Source organism: Symphodus melops, assembly GCF_947650265.1.
Source record: "Symphodus melops genome assembly, chromosome: 1".
NCBI lineage: Eukaryota > Metazoa > Chordata > Actinopteri > Labriformes > Labridae > Symphodus > Symphodus melops.
In genome coordinates, this window is record NC_136691.1 from 20,538,566 (window position 1) to 20,556,870 (window position 18,305).

Consider the following 18,305-nt stretch of genomic DNA (forward strand, 5'->3'; position numbering starts at 1 on the left):
ATTTTTTTTAAAAAGTAACGTGTTATTTTCGTGTAATTAATTAATCATAATTACCATGTTAAAGTGCCACTCCTAGTTTTTATACATTAAAGCCAAATACACCATTAGAGTTGGTACACACACTTGATGCACTTAATACAGTTGACCCAATGTACAGTATGTTATTAAAATAGCACCTTGTTTCAAATATTAGAAATACACATTGATGTCACAAATAAATGTATCACATAATGAGTTGCTATGACAACTTCAGTGAAGAATAGTTAAAGATAGTTGTCAGGTATACCAACACCACTGCTGTTCAAATGGTTATTCTACCATTTAAATCCATGTTTCATAATTAATCAGTTTATCTAACTTTGTTTTTTGCAGGTCAATGAAAGGAAGCAATCATCAACATCATAATCAGTCTCACAATAATCTGCGGGACCAGAATTCATTTAGTCGGACCTCAACAGGCAGCTCCAGTAGGCCACATCCTCCTCCACCCTCCAGACCTCCTCCTCCCCCCTCCGGTCCTCCACCTCCCCCCTCCAGTCCTCCTCCCCCTCTCCCACCCCCTCCACCTTCACTACCGAAGGAGAATAAGTCCACGTCAAGGAGGGATCCTCCTCAGCCAACCTCCTCTCAGCCCGCCGGAGCCAGCATCGAGACACGGGCGTCCAAAGCATCTTCTGGCGTTCACTCCAAAGGTTCCTCAAAGGGGGATTGTGATGATAGATCCAGCAACTGTTCTTCAAGCCGGCACGGAGAGTCGGACAAACACAAGTCCAAGCATAGAGATGAAAGATCTGACTCAACAAGCAGGAGACATAGAACTGGTTCAGATGCCAACAAGGACTGTCACGCTCCCGAGAAAAACAGGTCTCATCGAGAACACAAAGACACCGAGCGGAGATACGACTCCAGGTCAGGTAAAGGCAGGAACCATCTAAACACCGAGGGCCACCACAGATCAGAGCGGGCCAAAAGCCCACCACCAGAGAACGTACAGAGTGAGAAGTCCAGAGCCCGAGATCACAGACAACTCAAAGAAAAAATGTCCACGTCAGACCCTGAACATAGCTCCAAAGAGAGCCACAGCAGAGATCATAGAAAAATCAAGAGTGATGACAGACATGTTATACGTTCAGACTCAAAGGAGCGGAAAAAATCCTCTTCAAATCAACACTCTGAACACAGCAGAGACTCCTCCAAAGAAAAGGAAGGGCATAGAGTGTCTATGAGTGACAGCACGAAGGAGAAGAAAGGACACGAAGAAGACGTAAACAGAAGGCATAAGAGGAGAACTTTGTTGGAACCGAGCAGAGAATCTGAGAAATCAAAAGACTCGGAGCATTATAAAGCTTCTGTCTGTAGTCAGGAAAGAAAAGAGAAGACACAAGAGAGCGTGAAGAGGACGCCCGAGGAACCTAAAGTGACCCAGAAAAGCTCTGTGGAGGAAAACAGTCCAAAGAGGAAACTGTGCTTCATGGAAACTTTGAATCTAACCCTTTCACCGATAAAGAAGCCGGCGTTACCCAGTGAAGACGCCACCCGGCCGGACAAAGTATCGACCACACCCGATGATGAGAGCTCGCAGCCCGACGTCGAGGACATGTGCGTGATCGACGAAGTGAACAGCAGTGAGTTAGAAGCAGAACCCTCTACGGAAGAACCTGAAACACCGCTAAGTCTTGAAAAGTCCCGTGAGGGTTGTGAGGAAGGAGGAGACGTCCAGCCAGAGGACAGAATCAGAAGTGAAACTGACAAGCAGCTTGATACACATTCAGTCCTAACTACCTCGGTCCAGAACAAACTAGCAGATACCGCAGAGACTCCGAAACCCTTGCAGAGTGGTTCTCCGCAGTTAGTAGAGAGTACAAGAGAAGATAAAAAGAAGCTCGTATCAGACAGCACGAGAGATGAAGGTGGTGCCAGAGACGTGCAAGGAAACCTTTCTTTACGAAAAGTCAAACAGAGAAGCCGCATGGATAAATCTGCTGCTCTCACAGAACCTATTGCGCTCAAGCCACGTGTGGAAACGAAAAGTCGGACTTCTTATTCTGCAGCAGAGAAATGCTCCCCTGTGGGTTCAGTCAAAGGACCTGCTGCGCCCTCAACAAACGATCCTGCAGCTGAAGATGTTCCTGACGAGGCTCGTCTTGTAGACGGGACCATTTCACCCACTAATCTACCTCAAGGTCCTCAGCAAAGATCATCCAACCCCACGTCCGGCTCTTTACCTGAGAAAGATGTCTGCAGCGTGCAGGATGGTCCCAAAGGTGCAGAAGCGGTTTCCAGTTCATTAAGCTTGGAATCACTTCCACAAGAAGGGCTGAGTCTTCCTGAGGCCATCTACATGTTGACACAAACGAATGAAGACGTCAACGACAACAGTGTGAGTGACGACGCAGCTCAGCCGACTTCTTCCTCCGGCTGCATCGCCGTATCCAAAGTCAGCAGCACAACAGAGGAGACGGCCCGGCCAGTGAAGTTCAAGGATCTCATTTTCACGCCTAAAAAGAGCTTCAGTCCCGCAAAGAGTCACGAGAATAACTTGGAGCCTTCCAGCTCTGTGCCATTTCTCCACGACGAGGACTCCATGATGCGCACTCTGAGCAATTTGAAGAGGATCCCTGACGCCATCAGCCCTCTGAGGAGCCCAATACGGATTAGCAAGAGAAGCCATGTCCATGTGCACGGCAAGCCGGGTCACGTGAAGAGCCTGCAGAAAGGTAAAGATCAAGTTTTATTACAATCACATTTTCACATCTACAAGGTCAGAGTTGATGTGGTTGGAAGTCCTTTTGATAGAAAAGAGATTTTAATTGTCGAACCATCTCTGAGAAAGAACAGTGACGTGATGTTTAAATGTAACTAGCAGGCTAAACACATTAGCATTAGCATAAGAGCTTATTATACTGTGCTGCCAAACCAAATACATTTGAAGGGGGAAAAAACGTCTAATGTTCAAATTGAGTATATCTGGGTATAAACTCAGGATCCAGTACACTCGTAGAAATGAGGAGAGCTCAACAGGCGAGCCGATAATATCAGCCAGGATGAGCTTATCCATTATGACTATTGATATCATTTTATTACAGACCTGCACCGATACGACAAGATTTATTCACCATTCAAAAAGCGTTTCATTGAATTACACAAGGGTTTCTCTTTGTGCCGGTCACTAGCATAGTCGAGTTTATTTGTATAAAACCTTTGAAAACAGCTTCAGCTGACCAACGTGCTTTAACGTGCTATCTACAGGTCGAACATAGAGCCGACATGTCAGTATCAGATTTCTTTTCTCCCCGATATCGATATCTGTATCGGTCCCAAACATCTCATATCAGTCGGACCGTAGAAATCCGTCTCTTCACTCAATCTGTCATCATAGCTTCAATCATGTCATAAAAAACCATTAACGAAAAACGTCCTCTCTCCTGTACAGAGTTCTCCAGCCCACCTATCGACGCTAACTTGAAGAAGTTGGATGTAAACAAAGAAAACAAACATCCAGGATCTCCGGCAAACAATGACCCGCAAACTGTGGTGGACAGGGGGTCTGACGTGCCTTCAAGCCTCTCCGACACCGACTTAGAAGAAGGAGAAATTATCAGTGAAAGTGAAGAAGCGGCATCGGCTTCTCCTGCTCCTTCAACCAAGAGGACGAAGTTGGCTCAACCAATCAAAAACAATTCCAGTCCTAAGTCTTTATTAAGCAGGACTGCTGAAGAGAAGCGAGTCGTGTCGAAAGAAATCATTGAAAAAGCGGGCGTGTCAACGAGAAGTCCTAAGAGTCGATTTAAAACAGTGTGTCCCGCAGCAACCAAAGCTTCTTTCGCCACTGTGGACGAAGTCATGGCAACATTCAAGCAAGTCCGTGCCGAGATCCGAAAGAAGTACATGAAGCTTCACAAAACCTTCCCCAAGAAGAGCTTCTTCGGTATGATGCACAATTTCCAGGAGTCTTTCCTAAATTTTGTGGACGGCGCCAACTTTGTTGAAGTTTGCAGCCAGGAAGTGGAGCTGAAGTCCCAGCTGAAGAAACTGATCACTTCTGTGTTCAGCAAAGTTTCAAACAACGGGATTGTGAAACGCATCTTTGATCAGAAAGCAGCCGACCTGAAGCAGAAGTTGTGGGACTTCGTAGACGGCCAAGTGGACTACTTGTTCAAGGAAATTCTCGTGGCACTGAAGAGCCTTTGCAAAACGAGCAGAGCTCAGCCTGAGGCTAAGAAGCCCAGCGGAAACGAGAAAGTTCCCGCACAGCCTCCACTGAAGACGCCTCCTCGTCAAGAGACAAAAGCACAATCTGCCCCAAGCAGCCTGAATCACACCAAGCCTCGCGCCGCCGTGCCTTACAGAACAGGCCTTGGTAGCAGAGGCAAAGATATCCGAATCACTCACCTGGAAAAAGACCAGAATGCTAAAACAAATACACAAGCTGTTGTCAACTTCCTTCCTCCCAAAAATCTTCCTCCAACTCCAGACAAAAACAACATCTCCTCTTTCCTCGTCTCTCAAAGTGGCACTCTGCTCGACAAAACCGACTTCGAGCTTCTCACCGAACAGCAAGCCTCCAGTCTAACCTTCAATCTGGTGAGGGACTCTCAAATGGGAGAAATCTTCAAGTGTCTCCTCCAAGGGTCGGACTTACTCGAGACCAACGGCATCACCGGAGATAACACCGCCTGGTCCCTGAGTACGCCGAGGAAGGACGGAGAGAGACTCCTCAGCATCACCACTCCCACCAAGTTTGACTCTCCGTCCAAGCTGCTCTCACCGCTGAAGTTTGATACTCCCTCGAAACTGGTCACGGCGTGGTCCAGCATTTCACCACGCAAGATGTCGTCTCCGCGACCCAAAGATCAGCTGCAGCTCAATCCAGCTCTGTTTGACGAGAGCTGCTTGTTAGAAGTGCCAACAGAGAGCAAATCCATGTCCGGCTTGACCTCGCATAGGTCCTTTTCCATTCTGGCTGAAGATCTGGCCGTGTCGCTCACCATCCCGTCGCCTCTCAAATCGGACAGCCATCTCAGCTTCCTGCAGCAGCCGAGGCTGCACGTCATGTCCACTCCAGACAGCGTCATCAGCGCTCACATAAGCGAGGACGCGCTGATGGACGAGGAGGACGCCAGCGAGCAGGAGATCCACCTGGCCCTCGACACCGACATCTCCAGCTGCAGCTCCAGCACCAGCTTGGACTCCGAGCCGCTCGCCACACCTTTCGTGTTCAAGCCCGACCTGCCCGTGCAGGCGCTGGTGATGGAGAGGTCCAACGACCATTTCATCCTGAAGATTCGTCAGGCGGCGGCCGCGGCGGATGTGACGCTCACTGCCGATGACAGCTTAAGTCGAACTCTAACAGAAGATGGTCAGCACCGCGGAGAGGACGACGACGCGGCAACTCGTGCTGCAGATGTTTTGTCGGACGAATCCAAGAAGGGTACGACATCAAACGCTGGACCATCAGGGACCAACGCGTCCAACCTTCCTAATAACTCGGAGATATCTCCGCCTGCCTCTGGAGAAGACGAGCGTTTGACACCGACAAAGGATCCATCCCTCCAAAAAGACAAGTCATCAGCACAACGAAATACCTCAAAGTCTCCTACACTTCTGCCTCCTTCAGATCACAGTTTGCACAGTGTTGACGAAAGCTCTGGTGGAGCGATCGGTCGGATCAGCAGAGACGATGTCAAAGACACTGATGAAAGCACACGCGGCAAAGAGGACGACGTGATAACCCGACAAAGTCCCTCAAAAGCCTTGCCGTCAGGTAACAGCCCACAACGCTCCGAAGCGAACCAGAGCAGCCGAGCGTTTGCGTCCCGTGATTCTGACTCAGAGAGACGTGAAGCTGAGGCGTCGGAGTCAGAGCGGAGTCTCACCATTGCAGAGGATGTGAGCAGCACACCAGAGAGACACACAAAGGATGCTGGGAGAAGCAGAAAACGGAGGAAGCACCAGGACAAATCAAAGGCCAAGAGGTGGAGGAAGGACGAGGAGGACGGGACGGACGAGGTGTCTCACACGGCCGAATCCAAATCCTCCCCGGGATCTCTGTCCCCCAGCAACCTCTCTGCCAAGAATGTCGTCAGGAAGAAGGGCGAGGTGGTGATGTCCTGGACCAGGTATGGAGTCACTTCTTCATCAGCCCTTCTCTTTAGCTGCTTCCTCAATATTTTTGATTGACCTTCTTTTTTTTCTACTCCTCCCAAAACTTTGGAGACTTTTGTCCAACCTTCAACGGTCGTACTCGCCTTTTCTTAAATAAACCATCCACAAAGTGACTGATATTAAATCATGCTATTGAGTGTGTTGGTAATTCTGTTGAAACGAAGCAGGGGAAGATTTATGGAACAGATGCTGTGAGAATTTTAGAGAAAAATTCTAACGGCTGATTTGCCAACAAATTTTGTGATTATTTTTTTTTTTTTTTTTTTTTTTTTTTTCCATTTCTGTATTGATTGTGTAACAATGCACAAAATAAGTTCACCATATACAGAGAAGGGCCGTCGAAGGACTGCATTTCTAAGTCGTGATTAATCACATGCTCATGCTTTTATTTTGAAAAAAAACAAGGAGGTTGTGCAGCTTAACTGTCCGTCCTTTACATGTGTGCAGAAGTTGTTTTTTTTTTAAAGAAAACATTTTTTTTAAAGAAACCGAGTAGTAATCTTTGTTTTTCCTGCTTCCAGAGACGAGGATCGAGAGATTCTGCTTGAACTGAAGACGAAAGGACCTTCACGCGACACTTTCTCCGCTCTATCAGAGAAACTGAACAAACCATCGGCGCAGGTGAGTCCATGTTTGTGCTCTGTTGGTGGGTTCAAGGCTTTGCAGGCCGTGTTTGGGAATCATTCAATAACTGATATACATGTTTCTGTTCCCAGATTGCTCACAGATTTAACCAGCTCATGAAGCTTTTTAAGAAGATGGACACCTGATCACTGTGTGGAGGATGGTTTCATGGAACATTTCCACACGCCTGCCGTGGCGCCATCACAGCTGCGCGTACGCTGTCTTTGTAGTGCTGGAAGACGTGAACTCAGAGTCAGAGGATCGATCCCCACACAAACTCCTCTGTCGGCAATGTGGAGGGCCTGCACGCCGCCTCCATCAGACGACTTGACCGGAGATGGACGGCAGTTTTAAACGAAAATCTGCAGTTTGGATACTGATCTGTTTCCTCTTTGTACTGTTTTGAAAAGAATCTGACGTGTGAAAAATAAGATTTTCAAAAAACCGATTGCTCCTGAACAGAACTGACGATACGGATCACTGCACAGTAAAATAAATCATCAGTGTTAGTTGTTGATGCACTTTTTGGTGTCAGACTCCGCACTGCACACACTACTTCAGTTACATGCTCATGTCTGATACTCATGCAGCATTCACAGCATTTCTTTCTCTTTACAGATACGACACACTGCAAAAGTAACCAAGTAGTCCTTAGCTGATGTTTCTCCTCATACCGGCAGAACAAACCCCACTTCAGACTCGGATAAATCCAGCTGCTAGAACTCATGTTTAAATTTTAGTTTCTAAAATACTCACAGAAGACAACTCTATGGATTGACCTTGGGTGAAGCTATGAGTCTGACAGGTTGTGATATTATAGTACAGTTTTCTATTTTGGATATTATTTTAATAGGTGCACTGGCGTGAGAGGTCGGTGCTTAATTGGTTTGAAGTTTATAATGTTTACATGTCCATTTCATGTACAGTACGATTTCTGTATTTCTATTAATCCAATGAAGCATTTTATCTGTTGGCTCACAGCTCCTTGTTTCAATTTAGCCCGATGCTTAACAAAAGCACGGAACACAAATGAAGTGAATATTGTGCAAATAAAGTTTTATTTATTTATTCTGTTATTCCGTCTTTAATTGACAAAAGCATGTAATCATTCAGTGTAAGACAGTATTGGCCAAATGAATGAAAAAAGATCGATTCCAGTTGGCACCAGTGGAAGATTGAGGTAAGGGGTAGCACCCTATACTCCCCCTCAGCATGACACGAATATTCATGAAGTGGGTCCTGGAAACCAGGCCAGCACCCTGGGGTGGGGGGTGGGGGGGCGGCAGGGTGTAACGCTGCCGTTATGTGAAGCGGACGAAGGACAGAAGAAGCTGACTTGATATTTCAAACAAATGTCATTTTTACAAGTCACAATAATGATACACTTCTTCATGCAGTGACCTGACTTAACTCATTGTGAAAGTGCTTCAGGCTCGTAGTTTTAAATAACGACAGGCCTATAAGGAAAGCTAAGTATATTCACATTTCTCCATACACGTCCTGAAGTATTTTCACCAGGTTTAACCAGCGTTATCAAAGTCAGAGATAATACTGTGCTGAAGCTTTGAATTTAGAAAACATCTAGTGAGTCATTGCAGTGACCAATTTGAACAAATCCAGTAATGTTAAGAGAAGGGCTGAGTGATGAATGTGGACGCGTGCTCAGCTCTTAGAAATATAACCAGTCTGTTGATATAATTTTGGATATTTGCACCCATTTATTATTATACAACTTATAATAAAATAACAAAACAATCAAATGTAAGACAAACCACAACGTCTATTGGGCTTAATAAAACAAACAAATTCACTTGTTTCTTTCTTCCCAGGCTATCACGGTGGAAAAACTTTTTGCCTTTATTCACACACCTGTCTACCTGACCTGGAGCCTTGATGAAAAGCACATTACTCACTCAGGCACTGCATAGAGCCCAGAAGAGGGACTGCATACATAAACAGAAGAAAGTATACAACAACACACAGTTTGGCTCTAACAGTCATACTTCGGTGTGTTACTGCCTCTAAACAGCACCACAACACTTCAGTCCCTCTGAACCGTTGTCAACATTTCAAAATTACACTATAAAAAAGTTTCAAAACGGACTGAAACTGTTTTTTTTTCTAATAAATTGGTGATGCTAAGAAAGAGTAGTGTGCAGGATTTTTTCTTCTCAGGTGATACTTTATCACCCTACGCACCTACTTCATGAGATAGTTGGCTGTGCAAACACCTCCTTAAGGGTCTTGTGGCAATACTCGGACAGGAGGTATTTGAACCGGCAACCCTGTTCCCAAACTAAGACCCCACAGGCTAAGCTACAGCTAGCCATTCAGCTACAGACTTTTTGGAAGTGTAATGTTTTAGAGGGGTGCTCAAACTCTGATGATGGTGATTGACCTGACAACGACCTGCAAGGCTCAAGAAAGAAAATATAAAAAGTCCTTTTTTGATTCTTTTCCCACAATTTACACATCTGGCATGCACACAGTTTATAATTTGAGCACTTGTAAACATAGTAGACAGATTTAGTATCCTATCTACCATTAAAGCGTCGGTCTGGGTCTGTATAAAGTGGGGTTAGGTTCTGGCTCACAGTTCATGTTCAAGGTGTTAATGGGTTTGAGGTCAGGACTGCAGACCAGTCAGTTTCCACTCAAATCCTGAAAAACGTTCCTAATGGGATACTCTTTCTCCTCTTCCTGTTTCAAAATGTGTCCAAACTAAATGTCAACACAAAGTTGAGAGGTCACTGTTTCAAACTTCCTGTAAAATAAGGAATAAGCTTGAACACATTGTATGTGTGGGTGTATTGACATCGCTGTGTCCTCTTAAAAGTGTCAGGATGAAGCTGACCTCAGGGCGTTATAGGGCCATGTGGTGGATCAATGGCTTCAAACTGGAGTCCCAGTTTGCAACAGCATCAACATAGTGTCAGCCACAGTGCACAGTGGGGTCTCATCTGTCTCCAGAGAGACCACGCATGAGCGCCGATGTTTGCACAAGTGTACCTGCTCTTTTATACCAGCGTTTTGCTGAACACTTGAGACAAGGACCCTAGAAAACATGTAAGTAAATCATGTTTTATTGCTTCTTTGACTTCAATTTGATGGATGACCTACAGATAACCTATTTATGCGTTGACAGATGATGACAATGTGACAGAAGATGGGTGACTGGAACTTATTGGGGAGTATATTGGAAGAGGTCCACATTCATTCCACCATCGTAGGGAAGATCTGGCTCACCATCCTCTTCATTTTCCGGATGCTCGTTCTCGGTGTTGCCGCCGAGGACGTCTGGGATGACGAGCAGAGCGAGTTTGTCTGCAACACTGAGCAACCAGGCTGCAAGAATGTCTGCTACGACCAGGCGTTCCCCATCTCTCTCATCCGTTACTGGGTCCTGCAGATCATCTTCGTGTCCTCGCCGTCCTTGGTTTACATGGGACATGCGTTGTACCATTTGAGGACTCTGGAAAAGGAGAGGCACAGAAAAAAAGCTTGTCTGAAAGCCGAGCTGGAGGGGAAGGACCCCGTCCAAGACGACCACAAGAGAATTGAGCGAGAGCTCCGAAAACTAGATGAACAGAAGAAAGTGAGGAAAGCTCCCCTGACAGGCTCCTTGTTGCGCACGTATGTTTTCCATATCTTAACGAGATCTGTGGTGGAGGTGGGCTTCATTATTGGTCAATGTGCTCTGTACGGGATCGGACTGTCTCCACTGTATAAATGTGAGCGGTTGCCTTGCCCCAACAGTGTTGATTGTTTTGTGTCTCGGCCAACAGAGAAGAACATTTTCATGGTGTTCATGCTGGTTATAGCCGGGGTTTCTTTATTTCTCAACCTGCTGGAGATTTTCCACCTGGGCGTGAAGAAGATCAAACAGAGCTTGTATGGATACAAATATGGAGACGATGACAGCGTGTACAGGTCAAAGAAAAACTCGACAGTGCAACCATTCTGTGTGCTTACTCACTCCTCACCACAGAGGTTAATGCTGCTCACACAGAGGACCTGTCATGCTGTGCCTGATGCTCCTGGGGAGACTTTAGGTGTTGTCCTAGGTGCCCCTCAGAATCAGGAGGGGTCGACAAGCTCCAACCAGCGTCCCAGCCATGGGGACATCCAGGCTCTCCATCAGCTGGTAGCGCTGGAGCGATGCCCTACTCTCGACAACAGGATGCCATCAAGCAGCAGCAATGAATCGAACGGACTTCAAAGCTCAGTGCAGCCTCAGTATGCAGGACCCCGACCCACACTGATGGGAGGCCACATGGAGATCCCAGCGTCCCTGAGGATCCCTCAAAGGAAGCAGAGCAAAGTGAGTATTTGTAAAGAGTTCAGTGACACGAGTGATTCTCCAGAGAGCGGTCACTACCCCTCAGCCAGGAAGTGCAGCTTTATGTCTCGAGGACTGTCCGAGGGGAAGCTGGCCTCTCCGTCTGAAAGCACCAACTCTCAGAGCGGGACAGATGCTGAGACCCAGCACCTGAACCAGGGGGATAGTCCAATGATGACTCCGCCACCTCCATCCAGCGGGAGGAGGATGTCTATGGTAAGAGCAAAAGCTTCCCATGTTTTCTTCTTTTCAATCTAAAGCCCTTTGAAACATGTATTTATCTATTTAACATATTAATAAAAGCAGATAAAAGAGGTTAGATATCTATAGATATGGGGAGGTGTCTGATAAGGATGCCTCCCCAACGCCTCCCTTTAGAGGTTTTCTGGGCATGCCCAACTGGAAGGAGACCCAGGGCAGGACCAGAATTTGCTGGAGCCCAGTCTACCCTGGGAACACCTCACAATCCCCCAGGAAGAGCTGGAAAACATTGCTGGGAAGAGGGAACCTGCGCCTGATACCACCATGACCTGACTTTGGATGAGAAGAAGAAAAGGGATGGATGGATGGAATATGTCTAATGCATTTATGTGCACATGGTGGTGCAGTTATAGGGAATTCATGTGTAACATGAAACAGTTATAGGAAGAATATGTTACTTTTTGATCCAGATGTCGCCCTTGAATACCTGCACTAAACGAAACTGCTGTTTGGTGACAACTCCGATTTTCTGAAGCCTCCGCTCTCCTTCATCAAGACACCTCCAACCTCCTCTCCATCACTCGAGCAAGAAGGAGTAATGAATGAGAACGCACAATAATTAAGCCCCATTAATTGTCCTTTGTCTAAGCTGCAGTTAGGGGGCTAATGTTAGCGCTCTTTAGTTAGCTCATAGTTTTTATGCTGCACGTACATTGACACAGAATTACCGTGACCTAAAGACATGTCTACGACATCCAAATAAACAATGAGGTTATTCCAGCTTTAAACACAAGGCCCTTTCATGTAAACATGATGTAAACACTGCCCTGACAACAATAGAGCCAGTAGGACTCACACTTCTCGCTCGTTGCATACAGTCATGATATAGAGAGAAATTTACAGGATATATTTGCTTTGTGCTGTATTTGTGTGTCAAATGTCACACTTCGTCCCTTTAGATATAAAATAGGATAAATAAATAAATGTAAAGAAATATCAGTGTGTAAAGGGAAGTAGTTAAAATATAAACAAACAAAATAAGAAATAAATGAGAAAATACACATAAATATCTTTTTCATTTTTCACACATTTATTTCTTTATGGATTCTCATTAATGAAACTTTTTAAAATTAAAAAAAAAATAAACAAAGAAGTGATGCCAATAAAGTTACACATTGTCATCTGTATTTCCTCCCCTTATTATGAGGGTTTACTGAGTTGTTTTTTAAAAACACATCTCATACAAGTGGTTCATCTTTGTTAGGGCTCTGCTGCCCTCTGCTGGAAGGAAAACTAAAATAGAACAACGTCTCTTTCTTGTGTTTGGTGTTAGTTGAATTACAAAGGGACAACCTATGTTTGTATAAAGACTTAATCACACTATACAATCAGTCAATTTAGTTAATCTATTTATTTGTTTATCTCAAAATAATTATTCATTATGTGTGGGTATACTTCCTCACATTCTCAATACACGTTGATGTTTTACATTTTATATGAAATATAATGTAAATTTCCTTAATTATTATATTTAAAAATGTTTTAAAACACACAGAATACAAAGTTTATATTATCTGTAAAGTTAAGTTAACAAAATAAATAAAAAAGGGGAAAAGGAGACAACAGATAAATCATATATCGACAAAAGTCTTCAGCAGACCATGCGATGACTCGACTTCATGTTGTTGTGTTGAAGTTTGGTTAGACCAGATGGTTTTCTAACTTTTCTATCAAGCCTCCTTTTGATGGAGGTTTTGCACCCCCAACCAACTCCGGTTAGTAAAATGTTAACTAAAAGGGACATTTTTAAAATATCACCACAAACTATGAACATTCATATTTCTGTTAAATTTGTAAGAGCAGACACATGAATGGACCCCTTTCTATATCCACTTATCACCTCTCCCCCGAAAAACAAACTTTAAAGTAACCTTTCAAAAACATCATCATAGATTGTACAGTATATAAATGATTAAAAAGTACAACATGTGGCAACATTTAAATCTTCTGATTTCTTTGAGGGCTTTAAGAGAACATGTTTGTCCACAGTTACAAACAATTTCACATTCTCATAACTTTGAAAAAACAAGAAAAGCTGCTCTCAGTCTGTTAAGTTACAGCCTGTTTCATTGATGTAGACATAAATCCCACCTCTGGCAAATAGTCAATCATAGTTTAAAATTTTGGCTTGGTACTTTGGGGGGGCCGATCAGATTTTAAAGGGGGCATAGTCCACCCTTTTGACCTACCATGCCGCCCTTCTCGAGGGGTTAGACTAGTGTTATAGTTCTTTTAATTGATCTTAGAGACTTTCAAGAACTGGTCTTGAGACTGTTTCTTCTTGGAATCAAAAACATTTTTCTACAGATTGTCAATCAAAACCACCTCTGATTGGCTATTTTTCCAAGTCATTACTGTAATTAAAGGGAAAATGATCTGTTGTAAATGAAAGAATATCTTTAATTAATTTGTAGTTGGACTCTTATGTATACTCTTATGTACATGTCTTTGTATGGACCCTGTCTGCAACCCTTCTAGTGTTCTTGTCTAAGTAAATGACACACAACCCTGCACACAAGATGAAGATTTTTATGGTGTTGTCTCGGTCTCTATCCCTACATGTCTAGGTCAACAACAACACTAGTTGGTAGACGGTTCGACGGTATCAGCAGAGCCAGCTGGGAGAGAGCATTGCTATGTGTCTGTCCAATTGTGTGTGTATGTGGAACCTGCTGGTGCTCTCCTGATGTTCTTCTGCAACACTAACGCGATCTGAATTCACAGACTCAGACACCAATATGATATTGTTGAAGGATAAATAATGCCATTGCAAGTGCAATATTTACGCCTCAGTAACGTTTCCCATAATGAATGTCAAAGAAGCGTAACAGAGGGACGAAGTGATCCCCCCTCTGTGCAGCAGGGGCGAGCCAACGTGGAGAACTGTGCCGTGTGTGTGCTTAAGACTGAATTGTGAAGCTCCTGCTGTGCCGTGCTCTCGATATGAATTCACAGACATGGACGACACTGATAGTACACCGAGGATTTACAAAGACACTGATATGACTGAGCTTAGTGTGACGCTGCTGAAAGAGAATATCACAAGTTTTGCATTTGTTTGACCTTTTTTTATCAGCTGGTGCATCCTGAGAAAAATATTCGTAGCATCTAAACTCAACCCTCAGCTAGAACTTACAGTCAATTACATTATTATATGTTTAATATTAGGAAAAGGAAGAGCCACCAAGTAATCCGGAGATCCCTATAATACTTATTGTTGTATTCGGAATAACAAAGTTGTTTGGTTCTATTTTGCATAACATGTTGAACCATCACCGCATCAGACGTGCTCTACTGACTTTAAGTCCTGCTGTTTTACTCTGTAGGTGGAAAATACACATTTAGCTTTATGCTCGAAAAATGTTGAATATTTTACAACACACAGCGTGAGATTGTTTTTATGATCCATGTTTCATTTGTGCATCATGGTGAATGGGGGAACCCTCAATGACTTTCTTAGTTTAAATAAAGGGTTGTAATGAGATGTAGTGAAAGACTAGGTCAGGGGGAAGAATGATTTTTGAGTGATTGAAGTAATAATATTTTGTCTGATCTTGTTTTTCTTTCAGAGCATGATCCTGGAGCTGTCTTCTATCATGAAAAAGTAATATGACAAAGACTGTTATGGGACCAGCATTTACAGGATTTCTAAAGGGGCCGATAGCTCTGCTTTCACTTTTTCTTTTCATTCACACTGTATGTATGTTTATTCAGAATGTTTTTCACTGAAAGTAATACTACATTTGAAACGTGAAAATGACATTAAGAGGTAAAAAAAAAATGCTTCATTTTTTGTAAATATGATATCTCCAACTTCTGATTACTTTTGTACTGACAGCTGGCAAACGTCTTGCTTTTTGGTGTTTTTGGACACTTCAAATCAAACAGGAATCTGAATTAGTTTGGCTTAAAGCATTATGTGATTGCTCATAAAATGAGACAACAAATAATACCTTGTTTCAAAGATATTGGACTAAAGATTGTAATTACAGATTGTGGAATTGGCAGCCACAATAAAAAAAGAGAACTCTCTAAATGTATTTGTGTCTGTTAATCACAAAGAATGAAGAAGGGCTGTGAAGTTTGAACGTTAGAGGAAAGCCTGATGCTGTCCATAAATAAATATCTGACAAATTAAAACTTGTGGTTCAGTCCTTTTTTCCCCCAATCAGGGCAACAAAAGCAACAAAACACAAGTATTTTTTGTGTGACTAACACGTCTCAAGTGTTGCTTACAGTATCTTTATATATGAGGGTGAGGTAACAACTAATACTCTGCAGATATTTCTGTTCCACTGAGCAGAAACCTGTTTATAAACCCTGGGATGAAAAATCAAAAAACCTGCTGCATTTAAATGTTGATTAGCGAGGGCCTTGATGTCATTTATTGGGGTCAAATTTCTAAGATTAATTATTCCATACATTTCTCATGGGCTGTCAACAAGGGTGTAGTTGTGAGTGAACTAGTAAGACTCTCTACCAAGAGCCCTGAATAAGATGGGGTCCCTTAAATAAATCTAAAGTTGTTTTTATTCAGTTTGATCCATTTCTCTTTAAATTATAACTGACATTCACGCACTCTAAAAACTCTGCACAGCCGTTTATTGTTTATGCTATTTGCACTATCTGCACTATTTGCTACTCTACAACGCACTACCTCACTTTTTAGCTTAATCTGCACTCTGTTTATATTGTTAATACTTTAATTGATCCACATACTACCTCATGGTGAAATACTCACAAGTGCCCTCGTCTGTCGATTGTCTGTCGTTCGTTATTTGTTTTATAGTATCGTTTTTTATTGCTAGTTTTCTTAGTGCTCTTTTTATGCACTGCAGGTTTGCACTGGGGTTGGGGGGGATTGCAATTTCATCTGTGCTGTATGTTTAACATGGAGCATATTTGACAAATAAAGAACCTTGAACCTTGAAGAGGAAACATAAAGGATAAATAAACATGACACTGAACTCTTTCCTAGCTCAAAAAATAATTTTAAATTTAAACGTTTATAGAGTTCTAACAATGTTCAAACCTTGACGTCATGGTGTTGTCAGCTCCCCTTTGCTTTTTTTTTTTTTAACTAAAGTGAGTTTCCTTTTTGTTGCCATAGCAATATATATCAGTGGGTTATATAGGTTTGAAAGAGGTAAATGTACAGTTTTTTCAAGTTATAGCAGATAAATCTAAGTATAACAAAAAGAAAATGTGGCTTATAAGAAAAACCTCAGTATTAAACAGCCTCTCTTTTCTTCCCTTCATCCTTTGAATGAATTGTCAAACATTGCTCAGGAGGTGCGAGCTGTGTCCTCTGTGGCACAAGTACGCCATTCAGGCCTCTGTTTCACATCAGACTGCTGTCCAGCGCTGTGTCTAAATGGACATGAACCTAATGCTCTGGCAAGAAGTAGGTCCTCCAAGTGAGGTCCTCCAATCCATCCCGTCCCACAGAGAAGTAGCAGCAGGCTTTAAGGAGAGAGGATAGGCAACAGAGGGGACGAGCAAGGGGAGAGAGGGACAACACGAGAAAAAGGAAATCCTTAGTTTCAATGTATCATATTAGGTAGGCTGTTATGAGATCAGTAACACAAATAAAGACTGTTCTGGGGTGAGTAACACATAGGTAGGATGTCCTGGGATCAGTAACTCAGAGGTAGGCTGTTCTGGGATCAATAATATAGGCAAGCTGTCCTGGGATCATCAACACATAGGTAAGCTGTTCTGGGATCAGTAAGGTAAAGACTGACTGTTCTGGGAACAGTAACACTTGGGTAGACTGTTCTCAGATCAGTAACACATGGGAAGCCTGTTCTGGGATCAGTAACACATACACTTTAAGAAATGAGGTGTTGTATTTACTTCATACAGTTTTGTCAACAGGTTGAGTACCGTAAATTCCGTACTATTGAGCGCACCTGGATATAAGCCGCACCGGCTAAAAAGAAGTAAATAAATGTATTTGTACATATATAAGCCGCACTTGATTATAAGCTGCAGGTGTCCACGCTATAACAAGAGCTATTTACACAGACGTAGGCTACCGGTAACATCCGCAAATACTGTAGCGTCCGTACGGACGTTAAAGGACGACGAGAGCGTTCAAATAATAACTTTTAATAACCCGATCACTGTCGGCCGTGACCACGCCGTTTACAGCAGAGAGCAACACATAACTTGCCGTAACAATCCAACTCTCTCCCCCAGCGTTCTCTCATACAGCCACTCAACACGTTCGCGCTGGTGCATTCACTGACTCTCCACATAATCGGAATTATGAACACATTATCAACTACTGACTTTACAACATGAACCGTTACAGCACGAAGCCTAGCCGACGGTGTCTGTAACACGGCTGATGAAAAAGATGACCGTAATATATTTCACAAGAAAAAGTCCATCCATTCACTGCCTCAGAATGACTTCATTACTCACTTCCTCAGTCTCTGTTGTCGCTGTCAGTGTCATCTTAACGTGCAGCAGCTCTGTTAGCTTCTTTGACAGCCAGGTCGATCACCTTTAACTTGAAAGCTGCATCATATGTATTTCTCCGTGTGTTTTCCATGATGAGGGTGCGTGCATGAAGCGCAAAATGACTGATATTAAGATCCGACGTGACGAAGTCAAATGTTTTTGCGGCACAAGCTCATTGTCCCCCATAAAAAATCCATGCATTAGCCGCACCGGAGTAGAAGCCGCAGTGCTCGAAGTGTGAGAAAAAAGTAGCGGCTTATAGTCCGGAATTTACGGTATATGATAAATGATTTAAGCTATTAATTATGATTAAATAAAGTTAAGAATTTCTAGCACAAATGCATTGAGGAAATGCAACATAATGTGGTTAGGTTGCTTCTAAGCAACATTGTTGTGTAGAGTTTACTTGTGATTGTTATGTTCAGCTAACTTAAGTGAGTTAGATAAA

General features: G+C 43.3%; 2 protein-coding genes across 3 annotated transcripts in view; both read left to right on the forward strand.

The window, feature by feature from the left end:
- casp8ap2 (caspase 8 associated protein 2) overlaps positions 1–7,528 on the forward strand; it is a 48,699-nt gene extending 41,171 nt beyond the window's left edge. The window contains exons 7-10 of one of the 2 annotated variants that reach the window (XM_079339868.1): positions 373–2,717; positions 3,434–6,119; positions 6,687–6,786; positions 6,882–7,528. In XM_079339868.1, the coding sequence (XP_079195994.1) occupies positions 373–2,717; positions 3,434–6,119; positions 6,687–6,786; positions 6,882–6,935 (5,185 nt within the window). In that variant the 3' untranslated portion in view covers positions 6,936–7,528. The remainder of the gene's footprint in view (positions 1–372; positions 2,718–3,433; positions 6,120–6,686; positions 6,787–6,881) is intronic. The other variant, XM_079339867.1, reaches the window with a different exon arrangement.
- Positions 7,529–9,706: 2,178 nt separating this feature from the next.
- Positions 9,707–15,376, forward strand: gja10b (gap junction protein alpha 10 b). The gene is made up of 3 exons (XM_079342688.1): positions 9,707–9,855; positions 9,935–11,344; positions 14,959–15,376. The coding sequence occupies exons 2-3, from the start codon at positions 9,956–9,958 to the stop codon at positions 14,995–14,997; spliced, it is 1,428 nt and encodes a 475-aa protein (XP_079198814.1). The 5' UTR covers positions 9,707–9,855; positions 9,935–9,955; the 3' UTR covers positions 14,998–15,376.
- Positions 15,377–18,305: the final 2,929 nt, after the last annotated feature.